Below are 20,881 nucleotides of genomic sequence, written 5' to 3' on the forward strand. Positions count from 1 at the left end.
ATCATATTGTTTTTGAAAATATTTTTTTGAAATATAAAAAAAATAATAACTCATTTTCAACCTTTTCATGGGTGAATTATTGTGGAATTTAATTATTTGTTAACAACGAGAATCATATTTTTGTGAAAGTTAAATATAAAAGAATATTCATAGAAAAGATGAAAAATTAAATTTGTTTGAAAATCAAACTTCTGTGTCAATAAACACTGTTTTTTTGTGTAAACATTATTATTAAAATCAATGTCTTAATTTTCAAATCTTTCTTTTTTTTGGGTGATACAGCTATCGCATAAAATACCGGACATCGCACAAAATACCGGACAAGATCGATATCTCAATAACCGCAAGAAGAAAAATTCTGTTAATTTTCCTCAAAATATATCTCATTGATACAAACTCACGTGACATACAAGACTTTCATAATAGCTTCATTTGTGCCCTGAGAAAATAAAAAAAGAAAACTCGGAGAAACTCAAAATCCTATTTCTCCGAGTTTTCTTTTATTTTAACTTTTTCTTGTATTTTGTGCGATCTTGTCCGGTGATCTCCGGTATTTTATGCGATAGCTGTAGTTTTTGAAATCATATTTTTTCAACATAAAATTTTGGTTCAAAATTCACTTTTGAATATTCACAAACGAACAGTAAAAAATGAAAAGGCTCATAGAAGACATCTTCATCTTTGTTTGAGTGAAAACATTTGTTTTTAAAAATGTGTGATAAATGATCAAATTGAATACAAAATTTCTTCTTAATTACTAAAAAACTTTGAAAAAATGACACACCGAATAAAGATGAGTTCAAAAATAATCACCCAGATAATATTCATTTGAAAAAAAACAGAATAGAAATTATTTTCTAAGCCAATAATCGAGTGAAAAAAAGAAAAAGATATCACAAAATAATTCAGTCATTTTCCAATATTTGTTGAAAAATTAAGTCGCAATCACATATAGAAATTCAAGAAATAAAAAACTTTATATTCGAATTAATTGTATAAATGTTAAAAAAAAATAACGTTTGGAATATGCAGATATCGCACAAAATACCGGACAAGATCGATTTTACAATAACAGCGAGAGTAATAATTCTGGCAATTTTCCTCAAAATATATCTCATTAATACTAATTCATTTGAAATATAAGACTTTAGAAATAGCTTCATTTGTTCAAAGAGATTATTATTAAAATCTCGGAGAAACTCAAAATTTCATTTCTCCGTAATCTCAATCATTAGTTTTTTTCTGATCACAAATGAGGCTATCTAGAAAGTTTTATATTTCAAATGAATTAGCATTAATGAGATATATTTTGAGGAAAACTGCCAGAATTATTACTCTCGCTGTTATTGTGAAATCGATTTTGTCCGGTATTTTATGCGATATCTGTATCTTCAAAAAATAATTTTCCCAATTGACTAAAATATTTTGTGTACAAAAATAGATATTATAAATACAATGAAAATTTTGAATTTGCATAAAATTTAAAAATAAAATGCTTGAAGGAGATACAAGTTTTCCAGAAAATTAATTATAACAAAAAAAAGATATAGTTCATAGAAATGTTTGATTTAAAAATTGATATATTCAAATTTAATATTTTGAAAATTTTTTGCTTTTATTTATAAATAAAACAATGATAATTTTTAAAGATTTTCAGAAAAGAAAAACATGTAATTGACAAATTGATCAAAACCATTTATACTTAACTTCAAAAGTTATGCTATGGGTTGCATTTTGTTGCTCACATCTTTAACAACAACAACTTTCATCATATAACAAATGGCAGAAATCGCTGCTCGTCTTTTGCAAACCGCTGCTAAACGTGACCCAGACCAGAAGGAAGTTTGTTTTGTTTTTGTTGAAAATTGACGTATTTTCATATTTGACATGTTTTTATTTATTCTCTCTCGTTTTGAATTTGTTCAAATGTTTATTCAATTAGTTCCTCCAAGCTGTTAAGACAGTTGTTGAAGGACTGATTCCCCTTTGGGAACAGCGCCCCGAACTCGAAGAAGTGATGGCTCGTTTGATTGAACCAGAACGTATTTTCACTTTCCGTGTTGCATGGTTGGATGACCATGGAAAGATTCAAATTAACCGTGGTTTCCGTGTTCAATACAACTCTGCCATTGGTCCATACAAGGGAGGACTGCGTTTCCATCCATCAGTCAATCTTTCAATCATCAAATTCTTGGGATTCGACCAAATCTTCAAGAATTCTCTTACAACCCTTCCCATGGGAGGTGGGAAAGGAGGTTCTGATTTTGATCCAAAGGGAAAATCAGATGCTGAAGTTATGCGTTTCTGCCAATCGTTCATGACCGAATTGTTCAGATACATTGGTCCAAATATTGATATTCCAGCTGGTGATATCGGTGTTGGTGCAAGAGAAATTGGATACATGTATGGTCAATACAAGCGTCTCACCCATGCAGTTGAAGGTGTTTTGACGGGAAAAGGACAGACATGGGGAGGATCTCTTATTCGTCCAGAAGCTACTGGATTTGGAGGATTGTACTTTGCTTCTGAAATGGTTGCTTATCAAAAACAAGAAATTGCAGGAAAGACTATCTGCGTCTCAGGATTCGGAAATGTTGCATGGGGTGCTTGCTTGAAAGCTGCTCAATTGAAAGCCAAAGTTATCACCATCTCTGGACCAGATGGATATGTTTATGATGAAGAAGGAATCAACACACCAGAGAAAATTGCATATCTTCTTCGCCTTCGTGCAACATGCCAGGATATTGTTGCTCCATATGCTGAACAATTCCCCAAGGCCCAATTCTTCCCAGGAAAGAAACCGTGGGAAAGGAAATGCGACATTGCACTTCCATGCGCCACACAAAATGAACTCGATGCTAATGATGCTGCTATGCTTCATGCAAATGGCTGCAAGTTTGTTGTTGAATTGTCCAACATGGGCTGCACACACGAAGCTCTTGAATACTGCCAGTCACACGACATGATCTATGCACCAGGTATTGCCTGCAATGCTGGTGGTGTTGCTGTCTCTGGACTTGAAATGTCACAAAACTCAATCAGATTGCGCTGGAAGGCTGAGGAAGTCGACCAACATCTTCAGCGTATCATGAAGGATATCCACAAGCAGTGCGTTGAGGCTATGACCCAATTCCACAAACCAAATGACTATGTCTTTGGAGCAAACGCTGCTGGTTTCCTCAAGGTTGCAACTGCAATGATTGAACAGGGCTGCGTGTAATTATTGTTCTTCTGTTAAAAGCGATTCATATTTATTTTGTTATGTTTTTCATTGTTGAGGGAAAAGAGGTGTTTTATTTAGTTTTTTCATATTGTTAACATAGCGGATTATAATTCTTAACTTGTTTTTTTATTTTATTTTTTTTTTTTTTTACAAAAAATTGGAGTTTGAATGCTTTGAGGATAAGTGTAAAATTGGAAATAAATATCCTCATTTTTAATTGATATTAAAAAAAAAATTATCACAATCCTTTTATGAAAGTTATTCGTGTAATGTACTTATAAAATATTTTGTGATTTCTTTAAAGAAACATTTTTCACCTTCTTGAAGGTTTTGTGAATATTTTAGATAAAAGAATCCAATCAAATTTCAAGGGATTTTTTAGATTGCGTGATAAACCTTCCAAACGGATTTGTTTAAATTTTGAGTGAATAATTGTTTAATAAACTTTCAAATGAGGTTTGAAGACTTTCTGTTGAAGATTTTTCAATAAGTTTTGAGTGAACTTTATTATTTATGCGCTTCACCTAAATTGCTCGTTGAGCAAAACATAAAATAGATATTGTAATAACAAGATTCCAGAAAAGATTTCCTCCCCCTTTTTTAAGGAAAAAGGAATGCAATCCTAAAGTGCTCATTTGGTGTTTTTTTGAAAAAGAACAAAATATATTTTTTAAAAAATTAATCACTCTATCAACTTATGTTGTGTGTAGTAGACTTGGGAGAATAGAATAAGTTAAAAAATAAAGTTAAAATATGATTTGAAAAAATTAATAAAAAAATAAACATTACGTTTTTGCTACCAAAGTAATTTCTCTAATAGAAAAATTAAACCATTTTATTATCTCCTCCGAGAGCTCGTTGTGTGTAGTTCTTTTCAATATCGATATATCCTCTGTTTCTTCTCTTCTCCACAAAGTAAGTAATGAGCTTAAGCAGGCCGACCAACAAAACAAATATCAAAATGAAGGAAATCAGGATACCAAATGAAATCCATCCCCATTTTTGGGAATCTTCTTCAGAAAGAATGTTTAACAGATCGACGCTGATGGGTGCTGTCCAATGCACTCCATCAGCAGTTGCAAAGAACCAAAGGCTCGATGGAGCTTCCTTTGGAAAGCCCTCAAGGACAATTTTTGATTTCAAGGTTTGCACAAAGACTTCAAGTGAAACTTCTGTTTTCGATCTGTAGGCTCTGGATTCCTCTAACTGCATCGGAGGTAGATCTTCGTTTTCGTTCATTGAACTATTCAAAGAGATGAAACTTGATTTACGTTTTGACATCAAGGCAACACGTCCACGAGATGAAAGCTTCATTTGTCTGATAATCGAATTTCGTTGCAACATTGCATCGATAACATCCTTGTCTTGTGGAGGAGTAACATCTTCTGAGGTTGAAATCAAAATCAATGGATGGCTGATTTCGAGAGATTCCATAATGAAAATAGCACTTGGCAATTCAGGATATGTGTTTTTGTTAAGATCTGCCATACTGGAAGATTTCTTGATCTTTGTCTTGTCATGCTTTGTGCACATATACTTAGTTTCTGTAAAGCCTTCACATTCTCCATCACATGAATAATATGAATAATCAGATCCTTCTTTGTCATCACTTCCAATGAATTTGTTCGATTCATCAATATTCAGTTTTGATTTGTAGCATTCAATGTTCAAAGGCGATGGATATGTGTGCTGCGCCTCGTTCTTATTCTTCTTGAAGGTGTTATCTTTCAAGATTGCAGCTACTCCTTCAATTGCAGAGAACCCACCACCAACGTTGGAATCGAATAATGTTCCCTCGATTTTCGTATTGTACTTCGTTGCCTCATTCGATTGGGCGTTGTGCTTCTCGCAGACCATCTCAGCAAATCCTCCACCACCAGCTGCACCATGCACAAGATCATACAAGGAGCCATAGCATTTGTTGTTTTCAAATTTGCCAGATTTAACATACACAGTTGGAAGCTCATCTGCATTCCTCAGAGCTTTTTGTTGCGTGACTGGCACAACATGTGCAAATGCTCCACCACCAATTGAAGATGCTTCGTTGTTTGTAAATGTTGTAGATTCCAAATAGAAATATTGTTCAACTTCTGGATCGTCGTTTTCAGCAACAACGTCAGTAAGTTTCAGCAGGCCAGAGAAGAAGAGACCACCACCAGTTATGAATGATTTGCAATCACTAACAGAAACGCTGCGCATGTGCAAAGTGTTCTTGTGCTGCAATGATCCCACGTACAAGCCACCACCATAAGCAGCTGTGCAATGTGAAATCACACCACCCAAAAGTTTCACAGTCAAGGTTGAAACAATTGTTGTTGGAATTGCATTTTCTGGCTTGGGATTAAAGACTGTTCCATCCTTTGTTGCAACATAAATAGCACCACCTTCACAGGCAGAACACAAATCGAATGTGCAATCGTTGCTCAAACTAATTTCAGTTGATGTTGCATCGTGTTCGTTCATTAATGGAACATACAACCCTCCTCCGTTTCCTTTTGCGTGACAATTGGAAACTTTTATTCCTGTGAAAGTGGCCTTGGTCATTGCTGGGCTTAAAATGGCGAATGCTCCACCATTTCCTTCGCAGTTGCATTCGCTAATTGAAATGCTATCAACATTCACAGAATCTGATCCAAATACAGCAAAAGCACCTCCATTGCCGTTAGAATCGACTTTCTGGACTGTTCCTTGTTGAATGAATAACTTGTTGATTCCAATAAACGTTGCGAATCCACCAGACGATTCACCACCGTTCATCGAGTTCATGGCGTAAGTTGGATGAATTGCTTCTTTTCCGTTATTTTCGAACGACCATCCGTCATCGCCGTATTTTGTTCCAGTTTTTCTGCCAATTGAAACTCTAGCGGGATACACACCATTAACGTGGCAATTAGAAAGGGTAACACGAGACTGAATTTCTTCATTTGAAGAAACAAGCAATGCTGATTCACAGAACACATTTGGCTGTGTTTTCAGTGTGTCAGCAGTGAAATCTTCCAAGATCAAGTTCTTCACATTAATGAATGCAGCTGCAGTTCCTTCAGAGTTTCTGACTTCCAACTGCTTCACTGTGATGACGCCTTCCGTTCCCAAATAGAACAAGTTGGCTGATGGAGTAATGTCCACAGAATGCATCAGATTGCTTATAGTCGGGGCCAAAAACGCAAATTCAGGTACGATAAAGTGATCTTTCAATGACGATGTTTCATACATGAAAGATTCATATGACATTCTGTTATTTGTAAATAGCACTTTTGTAAGGGAAGAATCTTCGCAAACGTGACTCATCCAGAAATCAGCAGAAACAGTATCAGATGCATAATTTCTAATGACGGCAGTAAACGGATAAGCCGTGGTGCCCTGGCTCCTGAACCAATTGCTTTCTTCATTGTTGCTGTTATCAAAATCAACAAGTGCCCAGTTCTCATAGGATAAGCTGTTATCTGCAAAGTTGAGATTATTCACAGTGAATTTCTTTGTGATTTCCACAGCAGTCAATGAGCATCCGCAACCACCAAATGTGTTGAGAACATTATTGTGTGTTCTTTTAGCTGCCATAAATGATGGTGCCAGCCCCATCACATTATGTTCAAACTTCAGATCTTCGAGTGTGCATTCACCAATTCTCTCAACCACAAGACCCATCGAATGAAGATGGTCAAAGACACAGCTTTTCACTGAGAGAATATCGATTCCTGCGACATACACTGCTGCTGGTGTATAAACTGTATCATCATCAGCAAATTGAGAAGAAGGCTTTAATGCCTTTTTGGCTTCATTTTCAACTTCAGACAGAATGGAAAGACCATCAGCGTTTGTTAACTGTGCATTTGAATTGAATTCAATATTGGTAATTTTGTAGTTTTTACCTTCTTTTACGAAAATCTTATTGCCCACGTGAGTGCTGAAGGCGATGTCGTGAATTTGAACATCTTCGCAGTTGATCAAAGAGGCCAATGAGACTGCTTTAAATCCAAAGTCCACTTTTGGAGATCCGTTATCTGATCCAGTAATCTCAAGTGTTTTGGTATTTCTGCATTCAATCATATATGGAAGTTTCTGTTCATACTGCAATTTACAAATATTTATATTTATAAGCATTAATAATAACAATAATAATAAAATGAAAATACCTCATCTGCATTAAATGTTGAAGTTGAATCCAATCTGATGTAAACATTTGAAGCATCAGTTATTGAAATAGGCGTATACCAAGTTGCAGGAGTAGCAAGCATGTTTTCAAACAGTACATCAATGATTTTGATGTTAGTGCTTTGTCCTGTAAATATCAAGCCACCTCTTTTTTCAGTTACAACGCACAAAGACTGAAATAGGAATCTGAAAAACAAATAAACAAACAAAAGAAATTAAATATCATAAGCATTATCAACTATAAAATCAATATTCACACCTTTCAACTCCGTTCAAAACAAAAACTGGTTCGTCACCGTTTTCTGCAGTGATTGTTGATTCTCTCTTTTGCCCTTTAATATCAACATATTTGCCTTGGTTAATTTTGACTGAGTCTGCTTCAGAAAACATTCCATTGTTGATTGTGATAACCACTTCTGTTGCACGCTTTGATATAACGTAGCTGATTGTTTTGCAGTTAGATTCTCCATTCATGCATTCGTCATTATCTTCACCTTCTGGATCAACTGTAACTTTTTGTCTGTCATCTTCCAGTTTCAGATCCGCTGGCTTCGTCCAATGGTATCCATCAGCGGTAACATAAAAGAATAAACTTTTTGGAGGTTCCTGTGGGAATCCGTTTAGAGTCACAGTATCAGCGACCGAAGAAATCCTAACTTTTGAAGGATTTCCTTCAACTCTTTCTGCAACAGCATCAATTATTTGCGATGGAGCATCCTGAAATTCGAAGTTTTGCATCATGTCAGGATCAATTGGAGGCTTAACAGTTCCAGATGTTGACGCCATAATAATAGGATGTGAAAGGACAAGAGAATCGAACTCGAAAACGATCTTGGGAACGTCTGGATAGGAAGCGATTGGCAATTTCTTCACATCAGGTGTGGGCTCAACCTTTGGCTCAACAGTGCATTTCATTTCAGAAACGCCGAATGCCTCACAAGTTGAATCGCAAGCATAATACATGTATTTTGCATCTTCTTCCTGTTCATCAGAGAAAAAGTGGTTGGTTTTTGCAATGTTAAGCTTTGACTTGAAACATTCAATATTCAGGTTGGTCTGTACTGTAGCATGGCCAATTTGATTCTTGTTTGATTGGAATGTGTTTTCTCTCAATTGAGCGACAACTGCTTCCAATGCACAGAATGCACCTCCAATATTTTGGCTGAATGTGCAGCCCGTAATTCTTGTGTTGTATGTTTCTGCATTTGAAGCTGAACGATGATTTTCACAGAACATGATTGCCATTCCTCCTCCACCAGAAAGTCCATGTGATACATCATGCAATGCTCCGAAGCATTTGTTATCAGTAAAGGTTGTTTCAGTAATGTACACAGATGGCCATTGATCCTCGTTTGCTGAATTGTCCAGCTTCACAGTGAATGGGATAATATGTGCAAATAAACCTCCTCCCATTCCAGATGCCTCGTTGCTAATGAATTTTGAGCCTTTGATTGTGAGATAGTCAACAGCGTCATTTGAAAGTGCTTTAGATGGTACAATTTGCACCAAGGCAGAGACAAGCATCCCACCTCCCGCAACAAATGCCTTACAATCATGAACATTCACATCATCAAGCGAGATTTTGCATTGATGCTGAATAGAGCCAAGGTATAACCCTCCACCATATGATGCAGTGCATTTACTAATTTCAAGGTTTGTAGCTTTCAGTGTGAATGTTGACTTTGCGACTTCAAAGTTTGTCTTTGAAACTTTATCAGCTTTAGTACCATCCTGAGATCCAATGAATAAGCCACCACCTTCACTTCCGCTGCAATCAGTGATTGTGCTTTTTCCAGTAAAAGTCACAACAACGTTAACGTCATTCGCATTTTTCAAAAGTGGCAAATAAACTGCACCACCGTTCATTCCAGAGCTGCATTTTGTAATGGTCAGTCCATTGAAACTTAAAGATTCTAATTTATCATCCAGAATAGCCAATCCTCCTCCGTTTCCTTTGGATTTGCAATCTGTTATAGCTAAAGTGGTGAAAGAAACTGTCTTTGTATCAAAAATGGCAACAGCGCCTCCATGGCCATTTGATTCTGCTTTTTCGCAAGTAAGGCCTTCGACAGTCAGTGAATCAACTCCTTTGACCGTAAGGACAGCTCCAGATGATTCTCCACCAGTTATGGAGTGATACGCCGTTGAAGGATGAAGCACAAAGGCTCCTCCTTCTGGAAGCTTCCATCCATCGTCTCCATAAACGCTGGATGTACGAACGCTATGAGATGCTTTTGAGGGTTTGATGTCTGTACTGGTAATACCGTGCAGTGCTATTTTTGTGTTGTCCTTTTCAGAAGCAATCAAAATAGCAGATTCGCAGAAAACGTTTGGTTGAGTTTTCATATTTTTCACGCTGCCTTGATTCCAATCAAGATCGACAGTGGAGAAAAATACAGCTGCTGTACCTTGAGAAGCAGATATCTGCAGATCTGTAATTTTGAGTGCGCATTGAACATCCATCACAAAAAGCACAGTTGAAGGACGGACACTGACTGCATGCATCATATTCACAACTGTTGGCGCACTTTCAGCAAAATCTGGAACGATAAAATGCTCAGCCTTGGAATTATCATCAAACATTGTAGCATCATAAGCCATATTTTCTTGTTCAAGTTTTATTTTGTTCATGGTTGCATCATTATTTCCACTAACATGGCTTATCCACAAATCAGCTGAAACAATATCCATCGCAAAATTGCGAGTTGTTGCAGTAAAGTCATTGGAAATTGATTTCAAGCGACGATCAAACTCAACTCCATTGCTTTTGCTCATGGAACCCCAATTTTCGTAAGTGAGACTGTTATCAGAAAATGTAAGATCGTCCAATTTTAAAGTATCACTGACACCCGTGATTGTCAACGAGCATCCACATCCTCCAAACTTGTCTTCTGCACCATCAACGATTCTCTTTTCAAACAATGCTGATGGAGAATATCCCATAACATTGTGTGAGAATGTTGAGCCGGTTATTGTACATTTCTGAACTGAATCAATTACAACACCCATGGAATGCAATTGCTGGAATTTGCAATTTCCAATTGTGATATCGTCAGAACCACTTACAAACACTGCACTTGGTGTGTATACCGGTGAGGCGTCAATATACACGGGATCAACATTGTTCAGGGAATTATAATAAACTTGGTTTCTGCTCATTTCTTTCTCAATTTCGTCCAATAAGCTGTCACTATTAAAAGAGTGAGTTTTTGGATTGACATTAAACTGCAAATTGTTGAGTGTAATCAATGAGCCTTTATCCAAAAGAATTTTATTTCCAGCATGCGTATTGAAAGAAATATCTTTAATAGAAACTGTTTTGCAGTTTGTAATTGCTGCAAGTCCAATTTGCTTATAAGTGAATTCTGCAATTGTATTTTCATCCACTTTTCCATTTATATTTACTGTATCTGTATCGTGCAATTCAATGAAATAAGGAAGTCTTGAATATGTCTAAAAAAATGAAATAAAAAATGCAAAAATGATATAACGAATTAATAAACTGTTGCGTACCGTTGGAATGGAAAGTTCTGATGCAGTATGAAGATTTAATGTAATTTTCTGTGAATCGTCAACACTGATTGGAAGAAACCAATTTGTTGCATCTCCTCCATTTGTAAATAAAACCTCATTAAATGTTACTGTGTCGCACTTTGACTCAATGATTATTCCTCCATGAGTATTTGTGCTTATGGTAAAAGAGTTAAATTCAACCCTAGATAAAGAAAATATTTTGTTTAAAAAAAGAAAGGAAAAAAGAAAACATATAAACAATCAAACATCTTTGATTCTTTAACTACAAAAAGAGCGTTTTGTTGAGGAACTCTTGCATTGAGAACACTCTGTTTAAGTTGGCCTTTTATCATCAGATCATTTCCTTTTAAAACGGTCACTTCAGATTCTTCTGTGAATATTCCTGCATTGATTGTTAATTCGACGCTTTCAACTGTATTTTTCAATGCATAAGCAATAGTTTTACATGGGTCAGCTCCGTCTGCCCAGCATTCATCCTTATCTTTTCCATTAGGATCAACAGTAAGATGAATGTTAAATCCAATCAAAGGATATGCAACAAGAAGAAGCGTATAGAATATAGATAACGCCATCACTCGAAAAAATAAAAAACGATCTCAGATCAAAACAAACTATAATATGAATCAACGACACAATTTTTAAAGGGAAAAGAAAATGTTAAAGTTCAAAAATAAACTGCTTATTTGATATTTTTTATTTGTATTTATAACATACTTGCTGTTTAATATATTTTAATTTTCTTTTCCAATCAAAAAATGTTCAGTTTCGAACAGGTACCTCAAATTCACTTTTCACAAAATATTTATAAAAACAAACATAACATAACAGAATTTTATCCTAATTTTTTTTCAGCATTCTTGCTTTAATGCACACGTGTTCAAAAGAGAAGTTATGATGTCAAAGAGAAGTGCAATAAGTGGGATAAAATAAATGTGAGATTAACAAAAATATGAAATATGTTTGGTAAAATTTCAAAAAAGACTTTCACAAAATTATAAAAACATGTTAAACAACATTGCAATGATGGAATTTTGCTCATAGTACAAGAAAAATACATAAATTATGTAAATAATTGTAAAAAAATATTAAATTTGAGAAGAAATTCAACAAAATCCGAATAGATGCGTCCAATAAACAGCATCATCATCGTAAAGACCAATAACAAATGAAGAAAAGAAAAAATAGTTGATGAGAAAGCATTAATTTGCACGCAAAAAGCATGAAAAATGAAGAAGTTGATAATTAACAAAAATAAAGATAAATAGGCAATAACAGGGGAAATTATATGAAAAGCATTAGATTTATCTAATGAACAGAAAAACAAAATAGAATGAAAGAAAAAGAAAATGAAATGAGGTTCGCTGAGATGAAGTTTTACCTAATTAACATAAGAAGTACGAAAACAACAATTGTAAGGTGAAAAAACTTTTTATAAATAACAATTTTCAACATATAAATAATAACAAGTCTAATCGTCTAATTCTTGAAAAGGGAAATAAAAAAAAATCATAAAATAACGCAACACCCTCCACCCCCACCACCTCCGCCACCTCCTTTATCTGCACCTTTGCTTTGAAAGCTTCCCATTCCCATCTGTTTATTGGTCATTTCTTCCATTCCTCCTGCCCCTTCTCCCTGTCCACGAGAAAGCTGCCGCATCTGCCGATGCCCGCTTTCCTTCTCCTCCTTTTCAAAACGATGCACGTCCCTTTCCTGCCCATCTCCCACCCCGCTCTTCCATCTTCTTTTGTCTCCTTCCTTCTTCATCTCAACCCCTTCGCTCTTGTCATTTCTTTCTGGTGTTCTGCACACATCTCCTCCTCCTCCTCCTCCTCCTCCTCCTCCCTCTTTGTAAGAGCCACATCCCTTAGCCGATATTGCATCGTCCCACGCAGCAAATGAATAAGTAGCCGGGACAGACAAGTCAGGGCTCGAGTGGAAGATCGACAGACCCCCAGCGGTCATCGCTGTAAACGGGAACGGAGCATCCTTTTGACATGTGGAACGACATGACGACTGATTCGTCACGCGAGACGAGGAAGTGAGCGCAGCCTGGATTTCAGAGAGCGGCTGCTGCATTTGCATGAGCCGCAGGGAAGACGTCGAGGAGCAGTGCGACAGGCGCGAAAGCGTCCTGTTGGATGACTTGTTTGTGTCCTGCAGTGACACTCCCATGCCCATTGAAGCATCAGCTCCTGCTGAAGACACAGCAGCACCCGAAGAGTTCAGATGTGTCTTGCTGTCTTTATTCATATGTGATGATGTCGATGACGATAAAGAAGAAGAAGAAGAAGAAGATGATGATGATGATGGCGATGAAGACGATGACATCCGAATAAGAACAGGAAGCGACGCGGAAAGCTGTGAAGAATGAGACAGTTTGGAATATCGGCGGAGGGAGTAACTCTGCGATTGCTCTCCATTCTGCTGATTGTCTGTGTTAATTCCTCCTCCTCCTCCTCCACCACATCTTCCTCCTCCTTCCCCAGCATTAGAATTCACACCCATTCCAACATTCACACAGCCACTGCTGTTGTCATGTCCTATGTCTCTCGTGTCCGTATTTGCCAGTTTTCTGTCGATGTGCTCGCAATAAGAGTTCAGTGACTGCATCATCATCTTCCGCACAGCCTCTGAATCTGCATTGTTCAGCTGCATGTTCTCCTCTTTCCCTGAAAGCGACCCAAACTGGAACGACAGCTCGTCCACACATGAGCCCATCGACGGAGAGAAACAAGATGCAGCACCTGAGCCTGTGCCTGCAGCAGAGCCAGCACTTGCGCCTATGCTTTGCTGAGAGTGATGAGAATGCTGAGAGTGCTGTGAACGAGAAGGAGTGGAGCAGCCAGAGCGAGACTGTTGATTAACTGACATCTGTTGCTGTTGCTGCTGCTGCTGATGCTGGTACTGATAGGGATAGGCATGTGCAGGCGAATGAGAAGGAGAAGGAGAAGGAGAGCTTCTCCTCCCAACATTGAACGAACACCCGCCAAACGATCCCATCGAAGCTGGCTGCATTTCCTGCAGTGATGCTGTTGACTCTGTGTTCTGTCTGAGGCAGATTGTATACTCCATCCCGTGCAACCCGTTTTCTCCGCCCATTTGAGCTGTCTTAAAGGCCGGCGAGCAGGAAGGCGCGGGAGAAGGAGAAGGAGACGCCAGGCGGAGCTGCTGCACAAGAGAGCCAGCGTCGCTCATCATCGACATCATCGTGGTGGCATCAAATGTGAAGCCGTTCTCGTCTGCATTGTCGTCCTCATTGCATTCATCACAGCTGCTGCTTCTGCTTTCACTTTGACTTTGACTTTGACTTCGACTTCGACTTCTGCTTCTGCTTCTGCTGCAACTGCTGCCATCTGCTGAAGATATGTTGCTATGCACTCCTCTCTCATTGTTCACCCCTTCTTCTTCATTCACCTCTTCCTCACTTGATGTGCTCACCAGTGAAATATTATCGTCACTCCCTCCCAATGACACCACGTCATTCCTCGGCGTTTCTGACCCCATTTCACATTTGCCTTTCCCTTGCTTGCTCATCCTGTGCTCTTCTTCTTTCTCTTTCTCTTTCTCTTTCTCGCTGGCTCCTTCAACCTCCTTGTTTTTCCTGTCTGTTTCGTTTTCTTCGTTTATCTCGCCTGATGCACTGATTGATCTTAGTGGTTCTCTTCTTCCATTCACATCTCCTCTCCCTTCTCTCCTCTCCTTCCTCTCCTTATTCTCTTTCTTCTCCTTTCTTTCTTTCCTTTCCTTCTTTTCCTTCTTTTCCTTCTGCTCCAAAAACGGCAGCATCTTCTCTACTTCTTTCCTCTCCTTCTTCTTCCTCTCAATCACAGACGGGTCTGCCTCTACTGCCGAGGCATACAATCTGGCTGCTGTGTGCTGCCTGGCGATGATTGAGACAGCAGATTTCTGATGGGAAGAAGAAGGAAGAAGAGAAGAGGAGGAGGAGGAAGGAGAAGAGGCTGTTAATACAAATGGAGAAGAGGAAGGTTGATAGTGAAGAGAAGCAGAGGAAGAGGAGAGAGGAAGGCAAGGTGGAGGTGACATGTGAGGAAGAGGAATTTGATGAGCATACAGCTTGTTGGAAGAAGAAGAAGAAGATGATGATGAAACAGAGGAGGAAGGGACGTAGGCATCTTGAGAAGCAGCTGGGTGGATCACAGGTAAGGCAGAAGAAGATAAGGAAGAGGAAGAAGAAGAAGAAGAAGAAGAAGAGTGCATATTAACAGGCACTTGCTTATTCTCAGAGAAAGAAACTGTGAATGAATTAGAGCGAGAATTCGAACGAGAATTTGAATTTGAATTCGAATTAGAACCAGAGCCAGAACCAGAACGTGAATGCAGATGCAGACGAGAATGTGAGTGAGAGCGTGGCTGGAGAGAAGAGATGTCTGGATTAGGCTTGTACGGCTGTGGGGTTGCCAAAGGGGAAGCAGAGGAGATGTAGTTGGCGAAGGTCACTTGATTTGAGGGGGAAGCAGATGAATGTGCTGATAAAGATGAATCTTGTGTTGATTGCATTGGTTGTATTGACTGTGAACTTGGCACAGAAGACGAGGAGGAGGAAGAAGAAGAAGAAGAAATAGAAGAAGTAACATTTGCACCAGCACCAGTAGCAGAAGTGGTAGTAGTTGTGATGATGTGCTGAGGAAGCGGAGTCTGGTTGAACTGTGCATAGCCTGGGCCACACGATATCTGTGTGTGTATCTGAGAAGATGGCTGGTTCATTCCCTGTGTTATTCCTTGTGTAATATTCTGTGTTATTCCCTGTGTTATGTTCTGTGCGATGTTCTGAGGTGTACCAAAGGGAACCATCTGAGTTGTGCTGCTGCCTGAGGAGATGATAAGGACAGTCACGGAAGGCGAGGAGGAGGAGGTGACATACGATTGAGTGGTTGGCTGTTGAGGCTGTTGTGATTGCTGTTGAATGAACTGTTGCTGCTGATGTTGTTGTTGTTGCATCTGCTGCTGCTGTTGCTGTTGATGCAGTTGAGACTGACTTCCATTCTGATATGAGTTCATCATGTGTGTCTGAGACTGTGTCAAATTCTGATTCTGATTCATATTCTGATTGTATTGTGATTGTTGCTGCGATTGCTGCTGCGATTGAGGCATCATCATCATCATCAAATGACTCTGGCTGTGCGATCCTTTCTGCCTGGCACCAGACGGCTGGTACTTCAGCAGCTGGCATTTCATCACTTCCACTTCATTCGCCTTCTTCTCCTCTTCCTGTTTGGTTGCATATGCATCTTTCTGTTGTATCTGCTTTATCTGGTGAATAGGTTGTATTTGATGGACTTGATTTATTTGATTTATTTGATTTATTTGATTTATTTGATGCACTTGTTGTGCTTGTTGTGTCTGAGGCATCTGAGGCAGCTGGGCAAATGACATTGAGCGTGCAGCATAAGCAGAAGACTTCGACTGCTCGACTGAGACAGACAAGTCAGAGGAGTCTGAATGAGCTGTGGTTACTTCAGAGGAAGAGTTGGTGTTTGTGACATATGGAATGTGCAGTTGTGAAATGGAAGATGGAGAAGAAGAGGAGGAAGAGGAGGAAGAAGAAGAGGAAGAAGAAGAGGAAGAAGAAAGAGATTGAGAAAGAGGAGGGCTGGGAGCGCGGAAGAGGCTGGTGAGTGATTGAGACAGCTGTCTTGTGTTGGCAAAGCGGAGGTTTGCAGAAGGAGAGGAAGGAGAGGAAGGGTCTTTGATGAGAGAAGAATTAGCAGCATTTGGGTGTGATGGGAAGCAGAAGTCGGGGGAGTTGTGATTAATAGAGGAAGAAGAAGAAGAGGAGGAGGAGGAGGAGGAAGAAGAAGAAGAAGAGGAGGAAGAAGAAGATGTTTCGGATGAAGTGATGTGGGCTGTGGAATGAAGTGAAGAAGAAGAAGAAGAAGAGGAAGAGGAAGAGGAAGAGGAAGAAGAAGATGATGATGAAGTGAAAGCAGTTGTGCTTGGGTGTATGTTTGATTCCATTGAGTACTGCCGCAGATAAGTTGAGGCAGGTGTGATGTTGTCCTGACACGTGCTAGTTGCATCTCCGATCCCTCTGTTGATGCTCATCCGACTCATCTGCTGCTGCTGTTGATGTTGATATTGCTGTTGTTGTTGTGCGTGTTCACCTGTCATAGTGACTGAAGCAACAGAAGCGATGGAAGAGTTGAGCGTCTGATTGGTCGTGATGGCTGAGATGGCTGAAGTTAAGACGGTGTTTGCAGTAGCTGCTGATGCAACAGATGGCGTTGTGGTTGCTGGATGAGTCAGAGGAACTGTACTGTTTGTATCACGTGTTTTAATTATGCTGCTATTAACATTATTATTATTGCTATTATTATTGCTATTGCTATTGATACTGTTGCTATTGTTTCTCTTCTGTATGTCCGTCTGTCGCATCTGAGGCAGTTCAGGTGAAGAGGACGAGTGGCTGTGTAAGAGATGTCCGAAACTTGACTGATGGAAATGCTGCTGTTGAGACTGTGGAGACTGTTGAAGCTGTTGAGACAGTTGTTGCTGCTGCTGCTGTTGCTGTGAAGGTGGAATTAAGGCACAGGAAGAGGAATGCTGGTTGACATTATGAATATTGTTACTATTCATATTGCTTTGAGCATTTGCATTATGGCTGTTATTATTGCTAGGATTACTAACATGTCGCATATTGCTCTCAAATTCATTACTACCAGCTTCTCCTTTACTTCGCCCCATCTTCGCATTCTTCGTTCCCATGTGCGGACTTATCTTCTCTTTCATCTGCTTTTCGTTCAAATGAGCAGCGCCTTCTTCTTCACTTTGTTCTGAACTCACTGAACACTCAGCATTGCCTCCATCATCATCATCATCTAATTCTTCGTCATCATCTTCTCCTTCTCCTTCTCCTTCTCCTTCTTCTCCCCCGCTCTCCTCATCCTCTTCTCTTTCCACAGACCCCGCTGACTCATTCTCATCCAGCTTCTCTCTTTCTCCTCCTTCTCTTCCTTCTCCTTCTCCTTCTCCTTCTCCTCTTTGCCTCCTCCTTCCTTTCCCTTCTCCTTCATCATCGCCATTCACCACCCCGTTCACCCCCAAATGCTGCTGCCCACTTCCATACTCTCCATACCCTCTGTGATTCTCAATCACACCAGAAGAAGAAGAAGAAGAAGAAGAAGAAGAAGAAGCAGAAGAGGAAGAAGAGCCAGAAACAGCTCCTCTTTCTCCTCTTTCTCCTCCTCCTCCTCCCTTCTCTCTATCCGGGCGTGGAACGGGTGGGATAACCACGTCCTTCACACAGAACCTCCTTTCCTTCCTCTCCCACTCAAAAGGGAATGTGCGGTCGACGTGGAAGGACGAGAGCACAGACAGCATCAGCTGTTTCAGATAGGCATAGTTGGGGGTGTCGTCGAAGTCGCAGCAGGAGCTGCTGGGAGAAGGGCAGGCACTGGGCGTGTTGGAGGAGATGGGGTTGTGAGAGGACATAGAGGGAACAGAAGACATAGAAGCCATAGAAGACATAGAGGGAACAGAAGGATTGGAAGGAAAGGAAGGAAAAGAAGGGTTGGAGAACTGGGGGTATTGAGAGAACTGGGATTGTTGGGGGAATTGATAGGAATGAGAAGGGAGAGGGTATTGCGCAGAGCGGAGGCCGGGGGAGGTGCTGGGGGACATGAGGCGATAGGGGGAAGAGGAAGAAGAGGAAGAGGAGGAAGAAGAGGAGGAGGGATAAGAGGAAGAGGAAGAAGAGGAGGAAGATGAAGAAGAAGAGGAAGCAGAAGAGGAGGAAGAAGCAGAAGAGTAGAGATTGGAAGAGATTGACTGTAAGTGGTCGAAGAAGAGGGTGAACTGCACGGGAAGCTGGGAGACGAGGCGGTGGCTGTGGAACTCTTGTTTGGAGTGTGCTATGCGCGCCTGGGTGGAGTTATAAGAAGAGAAGGTTGTGGATTTTTTGTGTTTAAATGATGAAGAAAGAAGAGAGAGAGAAAGAGAGAGAGAGAAAAAAGAAAAAAAGAAAGAAAAAAGAAGACGAAGATATTGGCAAAATGTTTGAAAATGAGAAGAAGAAAGAATGCGAACGCGATTATTGTTAAATAAATAAAAGATTAAATTTTTTCAAAAAGAAGAAAAGAAAAGAAAAGAAAACATTTATTAAAAAGGCAAACCTTATCTTTGATGGTGCACCACGGAAGCTTTCTTTTGGCACACTCCACCAGCATATACAGCAGACTCCAGAGATCGTCCACTCTTCGAAGTTCCTTTGAAATAATGAAAAAGAAGAATTGAAATTTTATTGGAAGTTTCAAAAATAAGTAGAAAGTATGTTAAAGTTGAAGTTAAAAAAAAAAAAAAAAAAAAAATATGACAAAAGAAAGCAATGTAACAGATATTTCTCCTCAAATCTTAATTCAAAAAATAAATTATGTTTATATTTTAAAATAAAATAATAATTACAACAACAAATGCTTTTTTTTTCCAGAAAAACATAAAATTTTGTTCATCAGCATACATATCCACGATGGGACGCCAACGATGCATATCTCGGAGTTCCTCGAAATCCAACACCTTTTCTGGGCTAATTTTGCATATGAACTCATTATTTTTTTAAAAAATTATTAAGATAACACTCAAACTGGTTTTCCAATATCGTTTGGATTCCATCTTTTGGCTAGGCCGTAATCGATTAAATAAATGTTATGACTATTTCCACTTGGTCCTATTAAAAAATTAGCCTTGAAATCAAGTCAAAGAAAAATAGAATTGAAGCATCTTTTTTCGTTTCTGAAAGTGATTCGACATACAGGCTTAACATCGCGATGAATAAATCCTTTGTTGTGAAAAATCTCGAGTGCTTCAATACATTCCACTGCTAGTAAGCAAATAGTTATAATATTGAATCGTTTTTTCCTTCGTTTTCTCATGATGACGCTTTATATATTTTACAGAAATTAAAGTTGTTCATAAAATAATTCATTAACCATTCCGGAAGCATACGAAAGTGCTGGACCGAGCAAATCCATTGTATAAAATGCTTCTTTTCCTATGGATCCAGAGTGATGAATTCTTGGGAAATGAGCATATCCTGCGTTTTTATTTGTTGAATGAATTACAATATTATTTTCATCATCGAAAATAAATGTTGATTAATACCTTGCAATTCTTTCAGAACTGAAACTTCAATTTTCAATGTTTGCGATCCAGATGGTTTGCGAGCACGTTTCATCGCAAGGTCAAGCCCTTTCCATCGAGCATGATGAATTGTACCGAATCCACCTTGTCCAAGCTTTTTCAGTATAATTAATCGATCCCCTGGTGCATCGGACAATTGGATTACAGTAGACCGTTGGATATCCATATGTTACAACGCAACTAACGAAAAAACAGCTTTTATTTCAACTCCACTTTCTCTGATCCTTCATATACCTTAATATAATTTTCAAAAAATTATTTGAGAAAATAGAATTATGCATATGAGATCAAAAAATGATAAAAGAAGGGCAAGTTATCGCTGATTGGATAACTGTAATAATTCTTTCGTTTTTCGTTTTGTTTGGCATTAAAACGACTTCTGCGCCCAATGATCCATTTGTGTCTCAAGCGAATGTTAAAGCGGATATTGGCTTATCACAAAAATCTTCAACTCACAGCAAACCTGCAAAGATAAGTCGCCCTATGCTTGGATTTTCTCCCCAAGAATATCATTTTAGTTATGTTACAGTTGAGGATTCTGATGATAAACCCAAAAATACGCGAAGTTCAAAGGGTGGATCATTGGTTGCAGTTGATTTATCGAAACAATCGTCTTCTTCCTCTTCTACTTCGTCTTCATCAACTTCTTCAAGCTATAATGATGATTCTGGTGATGAAAGCGAATGGACATTTCATTCTTTTTTTGCTTCACCATCTTCAAATTCTTCAAATTCGTTTTCATCTCGCTTGAAAACATTTTTCAATTTTTCATCTAAATCGTCTTTTTGCTTCAAGCACTTTATGAATTTGCTACAA

General features: G+C 38.8%; 3 protein-coding genes across 3 annotated transcripts; 1 reads left to right on the top strand and 2 right to left on the bottom strand.

The window, feature by feature from the left end:
* The first annotated feature begins 1,730 nt into the window (after nt 1-1,730).
* MONOS_3400 (Glutamate dehydrogenase 2) lies at nt 1,731-3,372 on the top strand. Its single transcript, XM_067873401.1, has 2 exons — nt 1,731-1,842; nt 1,943-3,372. The coding sequence occupies exons 1-2, from the start codon at nt 1,780-1,782 to the stop codon at nt 3,218-3,220; spliced, it is 1,341 nt and encodes a 446-aa protein (XP_067732207.1). The 5' UTR covers nt 1,731-1,779; the 3' UTR covers nt 3,221-3,372.
* A 91-nt stretch (nt 3,373-3,463) lies between these two features.
* MONOS_3399 (uncharacterized protein) lies at nt 3,464-11,481 on the bottom strand (the record flags this gene model as incomplete). The annotated part of the gene is made up of 5 exons (XM_067873398.1): nt 3,464-7,291; nt 7,357-7,561; nt 7,635-10,828; nt 10,889-11,090; nt 11,156-11,481. 5 exons carry the CDS (start codon nt 11,479-11,481, stop codon nt 4,049-4,051), a joined length of 7,170 nt encoding a protein of 2,389 aa, XP_067732208.1. The 3' UTR covers nt 3,464-4,048.
* Nucleotides 11,482-11,731: 250 nt separating this feature from the next.
* On the bottom strand, nt 11,732-20,231 carry MONOS_3398 (putative tau-tubulin kinase 1; the record flags this gene model as incomplete). The annotated part of the gene is made up of 7 exons (XM_067873397.1): nt 11,732-18,790; nt 19,042-19,134; nt 19,386-19,451; nt 19,510-19,608; nt 19,678-19,804; nt 19,871-19,958; nt 20,027-20,231. The coding sequence occupies 7 exons, from the start codon at nt 20,229-20,231 to the stop codon at nt 12,416-12,418; spliced, it is 7,053 nt and encodes a 2,350-aa protein (XP_067732209.1). The 3' UTR covers nt 11,732-12,415.
* Nucleotides 20,232-20,881: the final 650 nt, after the last annotated feature.

The sequence above is a fragment of the Monocercomonoides exilis genome, assembly GCF_001643675.1.
Source record: "Monocercomonoides exilis strain PA203 chromosome Unknown scaffold10-1930038, whole genome shotgun sequence".
In the NCBI taxonomy this organism is placed as follows: domain Eukaryota; phylum Preaxostyla; order Oxymonadida; family Polymastigidae; genus Monocercomonoides; species Monocercomonoides exilis.

Coding starts and splice junctions, on each gene's coding strand:
- MONOS_3400 (XM_067873401.1), top strand. CDS start 1,780: ATGGCAGAAATCGCTGCTCGTCTTTTGCAAACCGCTGCTAAACGTGAC. Junction 1,843..1,942: donor GTGACCCAGACCAGAAGGAA/GTTTGTTTTGTT, acceptor TTATTCAATTAG/TTCCTCCAAGCTGTTAAGAC.